The following is a 17,720-nucleotide window of genomic DNA, read 5'->3' on the forward strand; positions in this document are numbered from 1 at the left end:
TCGACTACTGATCGGGAAATCGAACTAACAATAATAGTGTCCGAATAATTATTTAAATTAGCCCACCACTGATCGAAAAGTTCAACTAACAATAATGATATTCGGATAACTTATCAGATATGTGAAGAATCTCTGAGTTTGAGTCTCTAGTGATCTCTAACAATAATAATGTCTGGATAAGTACAAAAGTTAGCTGGTCGCTGATCGAAAAGTCCGGCTGACAATAATGAGATCCGGAAAATTGATATAGGGTCTCATTGATAATTGCTGTAAATTTAAAATTTTTGTTGCAGAAAAAAATCTGTAGACCTTTTATTGTGGTTTTAGATTTTAGTGCTATAGAATTTTATGGAAAACACTAAAAAATTGCTTTGGATATTTAGTTCTGCAGAGTATTTGTACAACTGTAGGTTATTTCAAGAGCTATGGTTTCAAAAAAAAATTTAAAACTTGATTGATCTGAATTTGGTGTTGTAAAAATAAATAAAGCCGTGGACAACACCTACAGCAACTACCAATCACCCCCATATACTACTTAACTTATTAGATATGAGAATAATTTACGGGTTTGAGTCTATAGCGATAATCAACTACTGATCAACAAATTCAGTTAACAATAATAATGTTCAGATAATCGTTTAAGTTAGCCAACCACTAACTTAAATAACCAATGACCATTAAAATAACTAATGACCGAGAATTGTGTCGGTTAGCCTATTTAAGATGAGATCAATGTAGTTAAGTTGGTTTAACCGAAGTAAAACCCAGTCCACCGGTCCGATTAAACGGTTTTATGCAAGTGAGATATATTGCAGCGACTGAAGGAAATACGACGTAATGCGTAAGCTGGTGAAGCTACTGCGTTTGAGCTAATTGTAGCTCAAATCAAGTGTTTTGAGACGGCGAATTTTGATGCAGCTCGCCGGAGACGACATTTTGGCTTGTGAAAAAATATAAGTTTTTTAACTGAAAAAATGTTGCTGGTAAAACACCCATGATTTATCTTCAGAGAAACAAATTCAGAAGCGGTGTATTGCTCGTTGGAAGAATGATCCAGAAATCTCTAAATTAAGTGTGATTATTATTATCTTATTTGGTTTTGTGTACATACATTAGGAAGATAAAGAAGAATTAAGGAAAGAAGATGGAAAGAGAGACTCAAAGCGTATTTTAGATAAATTTTATAATTTTTTTTGTATGTACACATCTGTTTTATTAGAGATTTCTCGTTTCCTTCAAAAATGAATAACTATTGGGTTACATGCGTAATTTTGTTCTCTCATGAATTGGGTTTTTGAAGATTTTCCATGCTTGCAATTTTTTATGTTATTACCTATTTTTGCTGCAAATTGCTCTATGTTCGAAAAAAATATTTACACTTTCTATCGAATGTCTTTGAAGAGACAAGTGTTAACAACTTACTGAAAATTATATTGTAATGTCTCGATCTTTTACGACTAATAGGCTATCCAAATTTATTTGTTTGGGGTTCTATTCTAAGTGATGAATAATGCATTAATCTTTTAACAAAGCTTAAAAAATTTGTTTGCTGAACCTGCAATTATTACATGGCTTTTTATTATATTATGCGTCATTTCTATGATATTCCAAATCACTTTCTCATAGGTAACCTATATTTTTGATTATTCCGCTAATATTATACATGAAGTGACAAAAATATTTTTGTGAAAAGCAAATTTTTTATTTATTTATTATTTAATTATTTTTTTTTCCAAAATTTACATCACCCGATAGGAAGAAAATTCTAAAATTTTAATAACAGTTTCCTAAGGCTACATTTTATTTCCTAAGATAATTGTTTAAATTGAGAGAAATTACCAAAAATAACTCAATAATTGATTTTGAAAACAAAAATGTATTCCAAACAAATGCAAAAGTAACCTTAAAAAGCTAGTGAAATTACAACGACTTCTTTATAACCAAACAAAAAACATGTATTGAGTTTTACCATTATAACTCTCCGCATGAGAAGACTTTGCAAGTCTTCTCGTTCAGTAGATCTTCAAAATAATTTCAAAAATTTATGTAAAAAAATATTTTGATGGGAAAAAAATGAAATTATGTAATAATAAACATTTTTAAATGATGTAAATTTAGTTTTACTAAAACTGAATTATATTCAACATAGATGATTCAATGTAGATTAACTCATGATAGTCTTTGGTTTATAGGGGTTGGTAACATATGTTAGTATTATTGGTATTTTTAGGGTTAGATTTTGAAATCTTATCTTTTTTTTTTTTTGAATTTGACCTATATGTGTTTACTGACTATTTAATAACTTAATTTAAACACTTTCCAATTATCTTAAAAGTTTAAAGAAGTATTTTTTACTTAGTTATTTTATTAAAGGGTCTGAAAGACTCACAAAAGACTTCCAAGAAGTCTTCTGAAATATTCCGCCTAAATATTAGTAGAATTTAGGGTTCCCATTTAAATTTTAGAAGAATTTAGGTTTTCCGCCTAAATCGAAGTCTTCCAAAAGTCTTTTAGAAGTCTTCTAGAAGAAGTCTTCTCATGTATGAGATCTTAAAAGTAATTAATAAATTTTATAAACAAATATTTTGAAAGAGAAAAAAATCGAAATCATATATTAATAAACATTTCTAAATGATGTAAATTTAGTTTTACTAAAATTGAATTATTTTAACATAGATGAGTGAATGTAGATTGAGTCATGATAGCCTTTGGTTTAGGGTTTGGTAACATATGTTATAGTATTGTTTGTATTTTTAGGGTTAGATTTTGAATTTTTTTTTTTTTAGTTTGACCTATATGTGTTACTGACTATCTAATAACTTGATTTAAACACTTTCTAAGTTTTTTCAAGTTTAAGGAAGTGTGTTTTGCTTTGTTATTTAATTATAGGGTCTGGAAGACTCCGAGAAGACTTTGTTTTAGGGTTTAGTAACATATGTTATAGTATTGTTTGTATTCAAGTTTTTCAGATCTGACACAGACTTTGAAAGACTTCTCAGAAAACTCTCGGCACACTCTTTGGAAGACTTCTAGGCAAGTCTTCTAATGCATTTTATGCTAGAAGACTTCCCACGAAGTCTTCAAAAAGTCTTCTGAAGTTTTCTGTCCAAAGTGGTACAAATTTTGGATATGTATTTTATGCCTTTTATATATTAGATTCTAAAAAATTATAGATTCAACCTAATATGATTGTTTTGTTTATTATTAAGCATACAAAATATTTTTGAAGTTTTCTCTATTTTGAAGTCATTTGAATGCTTTAGAATATGCAAAATTTTCAAATCTAAGTCAGACTTTGGAACAGTTCTCAGAAGACTCTCGGAAGACTTCTTCTAATGCATTTTATGCTAGAAGACGTCTCACAAAGTCTTCAGGAAGTCTTCCGAAGTTTTCTGCCCAAAGTGATACAAATTTTGGATATGTATTTTATGTGTTTTATATATTAGATTCTAAAAAGTTATAGATTCAACCTAATGTGATTGTTTTATTTATTATTTAAGCATAAAAAATTAGTTTTGAAATTTTCTCTGTTTCGAAGCCATTTGAATGCTTTTTAATATTTAGTTTTTTTCAGATATGAGTCAGGCTTTGGAAGACTTCTCAGAAGACTCTGAAAAAACTCTCAGAAGACTCTTGCAAGACTTCTTGGGAAGTTTCTAATGTATTTTATGCTAGAAGACTTCTCACGAAGTCTTCGAGAAGTCTTCTAAAGTCTTCTTCCCAAAGTAGTACAAACAAATGATGTCAAGTGGAATCCAAGTTTATCTATGTTAAGGAATGATACTTTTGTTTGTGATATGTTTTATGATTTGTATGTGTACTATTTTAGTTGTAAATTCTTTGTAAACTTGAAGAGATGTTAATCAAAAGAATTTGGTAAATATGTTCATGTTTTGCTAAAAGTAGTTGACATTATTGAAGTTATTGATACAACATACCAAGAAATTTTTTTAACTATTCTACCCATTCATAATAAAACACAACAACGCAAAAACTTAGTCAGATTTACTAAAATTAAGAGAGAAAACTTCATACAAAACTTAGTCAAATTCACAAAAGATCAAACTTGAATTTTAAGTGAAAGTTGAAATTTTAAATCTCATGTAAGTTAAAAATTATATCTTATGATCTAAAAAGACACATTAAACCACATGACTTGATATTCTTGAACTTACTTAACACTTTTGAAAGTTAAAAAACGCACCTTAAAGTTATTTAACACTCTTGAAAATCTAACGTAGAAGACTTCTTTACTAAACATTAGTAAACATAAATATTTGAAATCTCATAATTTGACAAATAAGTTATGAATTTCATCCGGGAGTCCCAATATTGACTAATACACATGAATTAATAAAAATATATTAAAAAGTCAATTTAACTATAGAGGAAATAAAAGTTTATTAAACATTGACTACGAAGTCTTCTATTTAGGTCATTTTGGCAATTGCAAATTTACGAAGGAAGACATCTTAAGAAGTCTACTCTACATAAGACATCTTGAAAAGTTTTCCTTTGTAAATATTGGCTTACTTTTGAATTTGAATTTTTTTTGAAAATGCCAAAGAAGACTTCTCGAGAAGTCTTTTCGGATAAATATGTTAGTTTTTCAATCGACCAAAGTTTGTCAGAAATTTGACTTTTTATACAAGACTTCTTGGAAAGTCTTCTGAAAGTCTTTTCAATGTCGTAAAAAGTTTACCTGAAATACTTTTGCAATTAACTATATTTGACTTTTTCAAAGAAGTCTTCTGAAAGTCTTCTCTCGTAACCAAAGGTTTGACGACCAAATGGACTGATACAACAAGAGCTGTTTATTTATATCATAATATGAGATAAATCTTAGGAATCTACCCGGAATAAATTTGAGAAGAGTTCTAAAGAAATATTCTTCAAGAAGACTTCTCAAAAGGTCTTCTCATTAATATTAAATATTTTACTATTATTTTTCAATTGTAAAATTAACCCACACAGTCTTGTTTTGACAATGAAAAGACTTCGGAAAAACTTTCAGAAGTTTTCTATAGAAGTTTTCTCCGAGAAGACTTCCCGAGAAGTCTTATATAAAAGTCCAATTTCTAATAAACTTCGATCAATTGCAAAATTAACATGTTTATCCGAGAAGTCTTCTATAGGATTTTCGGTTTTTTACTTAATAAAAGAAAGTTAGAAGATTTCTAGGGAAGTCTTCTTGATGGAGAACACATCTAGTGAAGTCTTCTAAAAATCTTTCTGAAGTCTTCTGAAAGTCTTTGCGGACAGATTTGGAAAAAAAAAAACCATTTCATACCTTGAACATGTTAGATAATGACTTGCTTAGCTTCTCCAAGCACCCAGAACTTCACTACAAAGGCTACCAAATCGTTAATGACCACGAATCATGAGCTTTAATGTCTCTATGAACCTTACAAAGCTTGGAATCAAAATCTTGATTTTTTGGATGAATTTGAAGAGACACTGAAAGAGATGTGATTGTGTGCATAATTAATGAGATATGAAGAGTAAAATCGAAACTTTGGTGCATTAAAAGTTTCAAATTTCGTTGTTCATAGTGGTTAGTATATTGATGGAAATGAGAATGATAAGGTAAAATACTCATTTTTGGAAGAAAAAAAAATAATGACATTTTCGTGAATAACTCGAACTTATAGGATGAATAGAGAAAAAAAAAGTTTCATAAAAAACATGTGTTATTTTGTATTCAACTTGAAATTTTAGGTCATATTTGGAAAAGTCATTAAATTGACTAATATACTTAGAAATGATTAAAAGTTGATTATTTTTTAGTATTTGATGCATTTTGAATTTTGTAATATAGAATAAATGTTATACATACGAAACGACCATAGGAAAAAAAATTATCATTTTTGAAAATGATTCCTACTCCAAAAACATAAATAGAAAAGACAAACCTTAGTATATGATTAAGATATGGAAATTTTAATATTTTCCTAACCAAATAAACATGTTCTTGATTTTGCTAGATTTTTTTCCCGCTGACAAGAGAACTCTACCATACAACATCTTCAGTGGATCCCATTTCTCTCCAGAAAATAATGCACCTTCCTCTTTTTTTTTTTGTGGTCACTAAAGTGTAGTGTGGGGTTAGCCAAAGGGCAAGTAAAATACAATCCAAATACACAAACCCCAATGAATTTAGACAAATTATTTTATTTTCCGTACAGTTTTTACATATCACAAAAATATAAAATCATCCTATAAAATAATTGTACCGAGGATACACCAAATCAAGCGAACTACAACCACAAGAAGAAAGAAAATGAGAAAAGAAGAGATAACGCTAAGAATACTACCGAAGTGCACTAAAATATCTTTATGAAAAAATAAGATTGGAAAAAGTCAAATCATTTGTCTTTATAGAAACTAAACTCTTATGTGATATTATACTTGTATCTTATATGCACTATGTAGATTCAAGTTTTTTTTTTTTTTTTTAATAATATATATATATATATATATATATATATTAAATCAACCCGAAAAACGGGAATTCAGATCCGGTTACAAGCTCGATTTGAACAAAAGCTCCTAAGTCAGTCTATTACATTCTAGTTTCACCCACCCACTAAACCCGACACGTTCCACTATTCCGATTTTTGAAATCCTTAAGAATCGATTGATGTTCTCAACCATTGATGATGATCACAGGAAAGTGAGGTTAAAGCGAGGTTCTCCTCGTTTCCTCGGATGCCGGGACTTCCTTTGTCGCCTCCGGAGTAGCTAGTTTTCGATGAACGCCTCGAGACATTATTACCGTCACCGTCAATGACGCACATGACGAACTAGAGAAGCCCAACCTGTACACACTTCCAAGTTGCCATAAACCGAACAAAGGCGGGCTGATATCACCGCCACCACCAATCCATTAAGCCTCGTGAAACCTGCAAGGAAAATCAAGTTTCTATTTATTGGACCCAAAGAACCGTCGCAAATTTTGAATAATTTGCGATAGAAATAAATAAATAAAATTGAAGATACGGTCGACCTACAATATACGACTCGTATATATTTCCTTGGCGGCAATTTTGTATTTATCATGTAGATAATTGCTAGATCTAGAAAAAAAAGGAAAGGTCAGGAATGAAGTATATTGCCACCTCAACTAGCTATATAAAGCCCCTCAATACTCTTCAAGCATAGGTCACTAACAACTCAACTATATTATACAATTCACTTCAATCACTTTTGAATAATGCAAATTATGCCACTATCATCTTCAATTTTCCCCTCTTCTGTTTATGTTGATGAATCATCACTAGTGATCACAATAACTGGTGTAGTAGCGTTGCTAGTGGTGTTGTTTCAGTGGCGGTTGCACCAGAAAAAGCAAAGACGAAAGCTGCCTCCCGGTTCCATGGGTTGGCCTTACATCGGAGAGACACTCCGCCTCTACACAGAGAATCCCAATTCCTTCTTTGCCACCCGCCAAAACAAGTATTGTTTTTATTTTTTGCTCTTACATGAGTTGTGTATATTATTTTTAGGTTCATCGGTCGTTTTAGTTTTTACCATAAAAATTTGGTAAAAATATTGACCATCTTTTGGGACACTGAAGAGGGATAAACCGTTAATCCGTTATAATCATACTTTTGTTGTTACCAACAAATCCACATTTCTTGTGTGCCAAATCTTCTATTTCAAACTTAACGTGGTCCATCATGGCTTGAAAGGTTCACATTGTTATTTTCAAACCCATTTGAATTGCGGTTTCAATATAGTTGGCAACTTTGAGTGTCTTAAATGACAAAGCGTATCCGCAGATACGGAGAGATATTCAAGACGCACATATTGGGATGTCCATGTGTGATGATAAGCAGTCCAGAGGCTGCTCGAATGGTATTAGTAAGCAAAGCACATATGTTCAAGCCAACTTATCCTCCTAGCAAAGAGCGTATGATTGGACCAGATGCTCTCTTCTTCCACCAAGGTCCTTACCATTCCACACTTAAGCGGCTCGTTCAATCTTCCTTCATGCCTTCTGCTCTCCGACCAACCGTCTCTCACATCGAGCTCCTTGTCCTGCAAATCCTCTCTTCCTGGACATCCGAAAAGTCCATCAACACCCTTGAACACATGAAACGAGTATGTCTCTTTGCTTTATTTTGGGTTATATGCATGGATGGTCCTTCAGGCATTCCAAAAGAAATATTGATATAAATTCCAAACTTGCGGGCCTCATTTTATATATTATATATGTTAAAAAGTTGTGTGCTTCTGGTTAAGGTCAAGAAAACGAGATTTGGAATATTTTTGGGGTCCACTTTATTAAGAATATATCAATTTTTGTGAGTTTGAAGGTAAATAAATCGGCTTGAAGCTTAATTTATGGATAATATATTCATAAAAAATGTCCATGTGTATCAAAATCTGCATAGAATTCCAGATTTATGGAAGAATTGGATTTGTGGGTGTAGTATGCATTCGATGTGGCGATCATGTCAGCGTTTGGGGATAAAGAGGAGCCCAGTGAAATTGAAGCTATTAAGCTTCTCTATCAACGTCTCGAAAAGGGTTACAACTCCATGCCTCTCGACCTACCTGGCACACTTTTTCATAAATCCATGAAGGTATATCATAAGTTTATCAACTATATATATGTATATATAACTTATACAGTATAAAATATGGAGCTCGTTATCGTTAGAGATAGAGATGATTCTTTATATTGTTTTAGGGAATTTGTACGAGAACATGGTCTACGTAGAATTATAAAATACCACAAACTAAGAATAGAAATAACAAAATTGTATACTTTGGTCTTGGAGGACCACACGTGTGAGATATTCTGTTATTCTTTTCACAAAACATGAAGACAAAGCTATCTTCTTTTTTTTTTCAAACGTAGATGTTTGAAATAATGTTGTTTTAGTTTCTGAAAATATAAAATAATTGACGGGGAATATTAATTACGGTTATAATATATTTATACTTTGTAATTAAAAATGAAGGCAAGAAGGGAATTAAGCGAAGAAGTAAGGAGACTGATAGAAAAGAGAAGAGAAAATAAGAGAGAAGAAGGAGGACTATTGGGAGTACTTCTCGGCGCCAAGGATCAGAAACGCAACGGTTTAAGCGATTCACAGATCGCTGACAACATCATCGGCGTTATCTTCGCCGCCACTGACACCACCGCTTCTGTCTTAACTTGGCTTCTCAAGTACTTACACGACCACCCAAATCTCCTCCAAGAAGTCTCAGTAAGCAACTTTATTTTCTTTAAGTTTGTGATTTGCATGTTATTGGATAAGTTTGAAGTTACTTGAGATACAAGTTTCCTATTTCTAATGAGTTGTGTTTATCTAAAGAGAATAGGAAATATATAGTTGAGTTATTTTTAATGGGTTTAGGATAAATTAAGTGTTATATAAAGAGATGCAAGAGTGTTGCATAACTTGTGAGTTTGAGTTTGTGATTGAAAGCTTGAGATTTTGTGATAGTTTCCTTAAGAGATTAATAAGAGAGAATATTTATTAAAGTGTGCTTGTGTTTGTGTGACCTTGAGACCTGATTTCAATACATGTTAGCGATATTATACAAATGTATTAGATTCCATATATAACAAAATGTAATTGCAGCAAAGAGTTTTGAGTTTTTCTAAAAATACTGTACCAACGTTGTCTACTTTCTTAATATCAGCCACCTTACATATTCAATTCGATATAATATATTGTTGATCATACATTTACATACGTTTCAAAATAATTTAATAGAGGGAACAAGTCTGCATTCGACAGAAAATAAAGGAAGAAAACAGAAGAATCTCGTGGGAGGATACAAGAAAAATGCCACTGACCACAAGGGTATTATCCCATTTCGATATCTTAGTCATAATAATTATAATGATGATGTCACTATATTTGAATGGTATTGATACGTCTTTGATAGGTGATTCAAGAGACACTAAGAGCGGCAAGTGTATTGTCATTTACGTTTAGAGAAGCTGTACAAGACGTCGAATATGATGGCTATTTGATCCCAAAAGGTTGGAAGGTTCTTCCTCTTTTCCGACGAATCCATCACTCTCCTGATTTTTTCCCTGAACCCGAAAAATTTGATCCATCAAGATTCGAGGTATATACACTCCTATAATGAATCACATCTAACCAAAGAATATAACTTTCGACTCTGTGCATACACGGTACATAAGGTGATTAATTAAGAGTTAAGACATGGGACGATGACTTTTAAACTAAATCCTATGTTAATGCATATGCTCCGTTTTTACCAGCAAATTATTGTCATAAGATAGAAAATTGCATGAAGAGTAAGAAACATCGATCGAACTCAATGTCAAAATCTAGGGTTTAGTCAGTTATATAGGGACTTTGATGGACCTACATTGCATGTAGATGATATCTTGTAATGTCGACAGGTGGCACCAAAACCTTACACGTTCATGCCATTTGGGAATGGGGTGCACTCATGCCCAGGAAGTGAGCTGGCTAAGCTTGAGATGCTTATCCTACTTCACCACCTCACAACCTCTTTCAGGTATATATTTTTATTGTTTTACTATAATTCTTCGAATCCTTATAAAGAATATCTAGTTTTGTCACAGTTGTCTACTCTTCTTTCTACGTATAAAATCGAGGTTATGAGGTTTAGACTTTTTTTTGTTAACACGAGGTTTTGATTTTTCAATATCTAGTTTTCCTTGTTATTAAAATCCCCAATCTTAAAAGTTATATATAGACGCACGGATTCACTTAACTCTGAACAAATTGTTCGAAATCACCTGGTTAACTATCCAATGTTTGACTTGAAAATTATATTAAAGGGTTAGTTAATATATTTTTAGTTGTTATTTATATAAAAAGCTAAAAGTATACTTTATTGTTAGTTAAATATAAAATAACAATAATGCAGGAAAAAAAAATTCCTAACATTTGATTTGAGGCTGTAACTGAGTTCCTCCTTTTATTAATAAAACATGTAAGACAACTCCATTAAATCCCATAACACTTATATTACCAGTTTCAATAAATAAAAATAGAAACTTTAAGAAATTAACGAGATTCATTTCTTTATTTGAATCAGCTTTTTTTCATTTACTTTGATGCCCTATATAACAATTCATTGTATTTTTTAGCAAAAAAACAATTCATTGTATTCTACATTTTCATGTACATCCTGAATATCGTGAATAAATTAGAATTCATATATTTGTAAGACGTCATCACTTCATGATGTCATATGTGTAATAAAATAATTATTATTATATTTTAACTACGTGTTTCATTGAAGATGTTTACTTGAACTTGTGATGATAAAGGGTCAATGGGACCCAAAGGCAAGAGAAAAAACTTGTTATGCATGGTAAAGTTTGAAAGAGATCGCCAGCTGTAAATGGGATCTAGCTAACATAAGAATTGATTTGGATTTTGTTTCTATTCTTGAGAACTTATGAGAAGATATTTGTTGATAACAACAATTAGTTGTACCCCCCAAAATAATTTTCACATGTGAATTCGGCGACCAGGCAGCTTAGTACGTACTCTTATGTATGGTCCACCACAAAAGATGTATCCTTAAATATCATGTTGATCATATATATTACTCATGTCATTCAAGAAATTAGTGACGATTGATAGTTAATGAAATTTTGGTTTTAACTTGCAGATGGGAAGTGGAAGGAGGCGAGGAAGGGATACAATATGGTCCTTTCCCTGTGCCCAAGAAGGGTTTACTAATAAGAGTTACTCCAGTTTAAGCCTAAGGCATAATTGGAGTTAACGGCCTAAGGCATAATTGGAGTTAACGTTCTAATTATATAACTCATGTTTTAGTTGCTCTACCAGTAAATAATTTTTTTTCAAATAATGTGTACATCTCATTTTAAAATTGGCCTCAATTTGGCCCGTTTTCTTTTGTAAATGAATTATTCCCCACTTATGTAAAGTTACATTTCAATGAAAATTGCTTTTGATTGCTTGTAAGTCGTTGAACTCTTTCGATTATTATACATTTCCAACTAGCTTATTGCTTTCAATTTCAATGAAAAATTGCTTTTGATTGCTTGCATTGAAATAATTTCTGTTCGGATCCGAATCAAACGCGAATATGGATTATATTTAGTAAATGGTGAGCCAAGCAAGTATTCAGATTTTAAAATTAATTGTCTGGATGAAGATTTGGTTTCAAAGCATCCAAAAGACTTCGTAATGTTTTTGGATCTGCCCTCTCTCTGATCCTAACTATTTTTTCTATACTTGTCTGAAACTGATGCGTGTTTTTTTCTATTTCATTTTTCTACAATGCAATAATAATGTATCCTTATTTTAAGATTCCGTTCAGACGTAGAAAAGGGTGAGGTAGACGCAATTGTTTTGTACGGAAGCATACATATGCATTTGTTTATTTAGTTGTAAGAGGTTAATTAATTGTGTATATATATATATTAACTTAACGACTTATAAAGTATGTCTAGTTCATATTGAATACGGAACTCTGTTTATCTTAAAACTAAAACCGTATTTTACATTAGGTAATTAGATTAGATAACATTTATAGCTATCTCAGGTCACAAACGCGGAAGTATGTAAAGCTTTGAACCATGGAAGTGAGACGACACATACAATATTTTGGTCTCGTGACACAGCGAATGGCTAGGTGTCCATAGTTGGGTACGTGCATGCGACGACTCTACCTAACAGACCTTGTCACTAAGCTTACGTGGAACTATAGATTCCATAAACGAAAAAGATTGGCTGAAATGAATCTAATTCATTGTCCCCGATTTGTCTCTGTACTAAGTCAGAGATTTGTTCAGAGTATTACACTGGTCCAAACTAAAGAGTCTCTAGGCTGTTGCGAGGGTCTGGTAGACAGAGATTTAACATGCTCCAACCCTTTCTTATCCCTTTTGTCTCCCTCCCTCTCTCTTCAAGCCCTACCTCAAAGTTTTCACATGATTTGTTTTTGGAACTGTCCCTCTCATTAATCTTTTTGTTTCTTGGTCCTTTTTTCCTTTTGAGAAAATGGGAGAAGGTTTGATGTGAGACGACTAAAACGTGTACAAAGAGAGCTCTGGTAATTAACTAAGATATTCCTTTGGATTAGATACGTGAAGTAGCCGAAACTTTTAAGTTTCGACCTATATTTTCAACCTAATCATCTAAGGCATTTCCAACTCCCCTCTGTTATTCACTCTAAATAGAGTTTATAGTAAAAATGCTCTAATAGTATCATATTTCTCACTCTATAATAAAGTGAAAAATAGGTTTACTCCAAATATAGAGTAATTTATTTTTTTTGTTCATCATTCTATTTTCTACTTTAAAATATAGTACTACTATGGTCGGTCCGCGCTTCGCGCGGAATTATTTGTTTTGGTGTGTATTATGATGTGCTAATTTATTAATTTAAGTACAGTTAATTTATTTGTAAGTAATTTTATTTTATTTTGGTTTTTTGCTTATACAACAATACATGAATGAGTTGTATGCTTTGTGAGGTTTTGACCAGCTCTAATATTTGCATAATTCTCAATAAGAAATTGTCAGCTTTGATGAGAGATTGACAGTACAAACATCAGCCATCCAGTTCTTGGTGCTCAACGTTTCTATTTCTTAAGTTTATAGTTGGGTGATACTCTGTTTTGGCAGAGTAAACTCTATTGTTTGTCAGGAACAAATATGAGGATATCTAAACTATTTTCTCCTTGATCTTAACTTTTAAACATAGAATTTCAGATTTCGGAAAAAGAGATTCATAATGATATTTCTTTTTTATTCGCCTATTTGATTGCAGAAAAGATCGGTTACCAAGATATTTTTGTTGTCAAGATTTGGAAGACCCATTAGTGAAAATTATTTTTTTAAGGAGACATGAAATTTCATTTGAACTAAGATACACTATTGGGATTTTAATTACTAAAACTTTTACATTGTTTGCAGGACTTTTAATCCAATTGTATAGCATAAACTATATAGGTCGTTAGTGGTGTATAACATTCTCTTATTAGATTGGCTGAAGATACGTTTGTGAAAACAGTGAAAGTTACCTTATAACACTTTCTAATGCATTTCTATATTTATCTTAATAATAATATTTAGAGACATATATGTCTCAATCCACTTCTATTTGTCTTCTTAAAAACTTGTTATTTTTCTTATATAAATATCATTTGTTTTCGTACTTTATGATAGACAGTGTTATTTTACAGAAAGAAATAAGTAAACTTGAACTTAGTTATAGATTTTTTAAATAGTCAAATACATTAGAAATTGTTTTAGGGCTACCATTTGATGATTATCTCTGTAAGATAATCAGACACTGGAACTTTGTAGCATAAGTAAGTGTGGAAGTATTTTTGACTCAAAAAAGTAAGTGGCAGCATTATCTTATTGATAAAAACTATTAAAAATATGTTAGCAGAGAGTAACGATTACTAAGGAATCAACTGATGAACCTAGCATGTGTTACTCCACCAAGTTTAAATGTGAAACCGTGGATTGAAAAGCCCGGTAATGTATTTCTCCCTTGCATGATGTTGAGTATGGGGCAAAGAATGTTGTGGATATATAGTGGAGGTTGAATCTTCTTTAGTGTCTCTGAGAGCACAAATGGGACACTTGTATAGAGACGTTCCTATATGATTAAGATTCAAAAGAGGAATAAGTTTCTTGCAGCAAGAACATATGATTTTTCTTACATATGCAAGAACATATGATTAAAGGTGATAAACAACGTTTCGCTTAAATCAACTGATGCCTTGTGAGTTCTATGTAACCAGAGTTTGGCAACTACCAACGCCAATGATCAATTCAACTTCTGTTAAAAAGTGGGCCAGATTCTTTTCTTTTTTTTAGAACTAAAGTGGGCCAGATTCATATATATGCATATTCTCGCGTCTATGTATATAAAGTATTAATTTTATTTGTCTACCAAGCGCATCATTGGCGAGTAAATTACACCGCATCAAAATATATGGATTTTAGTGCTCGTGAGGCCAGAAACTTTTATCCGATATCCGGGATTCGATCCGGATCCGATCAAAAAATTCGGATATTCGGAGAGACCGAATCCAGATATGTATAGTAAAATATTAGATCCGTCAATGTCGAATCTGAATATTTTAATTTTTTAGTCTGGATATCCGAATCCGTAAGTTTTATTAATAACTATTTAAAAAATAGTAATATCTATATATAAAAATTAATTTTATTTAATATATTTTCATTTTTATAATAGTATACATAGAAATAATTAAAAACATAATACATATTTTTATTTTTAAATTATTGTTAATATTTTACAATTTTTAGAAGGATATCCAATACCTGGATATCCGAAAACTCCGGATCCGGATAATGATAATAAAATTCCGGATCAACCGGATAAAGATCTGGATCTAGATATTTTATAACTGCTTGGATACCCGATCCGTCACAGGCCTACGTGTGACTCTATTTTTCAACCTAGACTTTTATTCGATGAAATAATTTTTTAGTTTTTGTTGAAAACCTTGGTCACCCACCGTTTCTTTTTTTTCTGTCCGATCTAGTTTCGCATCTTCTTCCTTCTGTAGATCAGATTATTTTACTTTTAATCTTTGACTCTGTTCGGATTTAATTAGCTCCGACTTGTTTCATTTCGTCTTGCATTTTTTTGTTATATCTTTCTATTTCGTCTGGTCTTTGCATGTTCTCAGATTCTTCCTTTCTCATTGGAAGCAATCAAATCATGGATTATCGGCGAATCCTCCTTTATTATCATTTGTTTGATTATTTAAACATGTGGGAGTAAATCCTAGCTATTACTATGTGGAGTTCTAACGCTTAGGTTTTCTTGTTTGGATTATTTTTTAGATCCGGCTTTGACTGAAATGGAGTACGAAGATTCGGATGTCTTGCTCTATTATGAGAGATTTCTGAAGAGTACTCTTGTTTAAGTCAGGTGTGGGCTTTGTTTTCTCCGGTGAATCAAGGTTAGAGTTCGTTTACTTCTCCCAGCAACCATCTGCGAAGAAATCATCACCAATTATTGAAGGCCTGATGTAGTAAAGGTAGGAGTTTTCACGGGGATTGAAAATCATGGGGAGACGCTGGTGGCAAACGTCTCCAGCGTCGATGTTAGAGTAGAGACAATGAGGTTTCCCCTAGTTCTTTCTACATCTCTCTTCAAATCTCTAGTTACATCTTAGTGTGTTAATTTTTAGTATTAACAGTTTGGTTAGATGTAATTAGCTTGTTGTATTTGGGCCTTCGTCTGTACTTTTCAAATCTATTTGGGCTTTAATGGAAAAAGTGGTAAAAACATGTTCATGTTAAAGAAAGAAACGCAGCGTACTGAAAAAGAGGGACACGTGTTGCTCTATGGTTAAACTACTTAATGACTGTGGCAAAGCAGGAGTGAGACAAACATTTTTTTATATATATAGATTGAAGCAAATTCAAACTCTATTTTAGAGCAAAAAATAGAGTAAACCATTAGAGATAGTCTTAGACATTGGTACGATGGATGACAGAGCAATAGCAGAATGCTCATTAATATATTTATTAATAGAAATTGGTAGAATTTATATATAACAATAATTTTTTTATTTCAAATAATATATTTTTGGGTCAAAAATAATATATATATATATATTTCTAATATATATATATATTTCTAATATATATTCAATAATATTAGATAGTTTTGTTCTATTAAATAATATATTTTATTTAGTTATATATTAAACAATATTTTATTAAAAATTATTATTATTTCAAATTTTATTATAATTCTAGTTCTGAAATACAATTGTAATTTTTGGATAGAAACATAATATTTTCATATCATTAAAAACATGAATTAGTTATATAATTTTTGAAAAAGAAAAGTATATTCTATTTTTTTGTTTGTAACATAGAAAAGTATATTCTAAATGCTAATTTTCTACTAAAAAGTTCATATGAGAGAATTGAACAAAAAATATTTGTAACTTCTAAAAACTAATGTAAATGCTTTCTACTAATATATGATTAGATAATTAAGAGCATGGTGATTTTTAAATGCTATGTCAATCAAAGTCTTGTTGAGATGCGTATTTCAAACATATAGTTTCTTAATAAGTAAATGTGCCAATATGTATAAATAGTCCATCGCCAAACATGATAAACGACAAGATATATCCATAGTGAGTTTTGGCTAAATCCCAAGTTCAAAATATTGGAAACATAATAAACTGATCTACTGTATGAGTCTACCCACTGATGGTTAACATGCATGTATAAAACAACTAATCAATCTCCTACAGTTCTTTTGGAAATACAAACCCATATCTGTATATAACCTAATTCCTTTCTGGGAAAAAGTCGTTTTACTTTTTAACCTTAGGCATACAAGAAAGAAAGAAACGTAGATTAGATGAATGCAAAGCTGCCTACTATCAAGCCATAGGTTCCATATAAGACTCCAAATAAAGCAAATTCAAAATAAAGATTAGCATATATATAGAAAATGTACCGATCTCAACTTAGATTTGTCCTGAATGTCCTAGAAGTTCTTAAGAACATGTATATATTAATGATCACGCACTTCACACAAAATAGAACTCCTTTGATCCCCTACAAAATTTTATAACAATTTTGATATTATACGATTTTTAAATCATATCAACATTTTCATTCGAGTAAAACCATTTTTAAATTAATATTAATTTTGCAGGTGCGTTTTGGTATGATGCCATCTCATTTCCTTAGGCTGTTTACTAT

General features: G+C 31.3%; 1 protein-coding gene across 2 annotated transcripts; it reads left to right on the forward strand.

The window, feature by feature from the left end:
* The first annotated feature begins 7,154 nt into the window (after positions 1-7,154).
* On the forward strand, positions 7,155-11,926 carry LOC106337621 (abscisic acid 8'-hydroxylase 2). Of its 2 annotated transcripts, XM_013776730.1 has the most exons (8): positions 7,156-7,455; positions 7,782-8,103; positions 8,436-8,588; positions 8,970-9,218; positions 9,732-9,821; positions 9,907-10,092; positions 10,394-10,512; positions 11,641-11,926. In XM_013776730.1, the coding sequence occupies exons 1-8, from the start codon at positions 7,214-7,216 to the stop codon at positions 11,729-11,731; spliced, it is 1,452 nt and encodes a 483-aa protein (XP_013632184.1). In that variant the 5' UTR covers positions 7,156-7,213; the 3' UTR covers positions 11,732-11,926. The 2 variants fall into 2 exon arrangements, with proteins under 2 accessions (XP_013632183.1, XP_013632184.1); XM_013776729.1 differs by lacking the exon at positions 11,641-11,926 and having other exon boundaries at positions 7,155-7,455; positions 10,394-11,094.
* The last annotated feature ends 5,794 nt before the right edge of the window (positions 11,927-17,720 follow it).

The sequence above is a fragment of the Brassica oleracea genome, chromosome C4, assembly GCF_000695525.1.
Source record: "Brassica oleracea var. oleracea cultivar TO1000 chromosome C4, BOL, whole genome shotgun sequence".
NCBI lineage: Eukaryota > Viridiplantae > Streptophyta > Magnoliopsida > Brassicales > Brassicaceae > Brassica > Brassica oleracea.

Bases quoted from the DNA above. Each gene is read 5' to 3' on its own strand.
- LOC106337621 (XM_013776729.1), top strand. From the start codon at position 7,214: ATGCAAATTATGCCACTATCATCTTCAATTTTCCCCTCTTCTGTTTAT. The intron at 8,104-8,435 runs GTATGTCTCTTT...TTGTGGGTGTAG, and splicing joins CCCTTGAACACATGAAACGA to TATGCATTCGATGTGGCGAT. The intron at 10,093-10,393 runs GTATATACACTC...TAATGTCGACAG, and splicing joins TTGATCCATCAAGATTCGAG to GTGGCACCAAAACCTTACAC.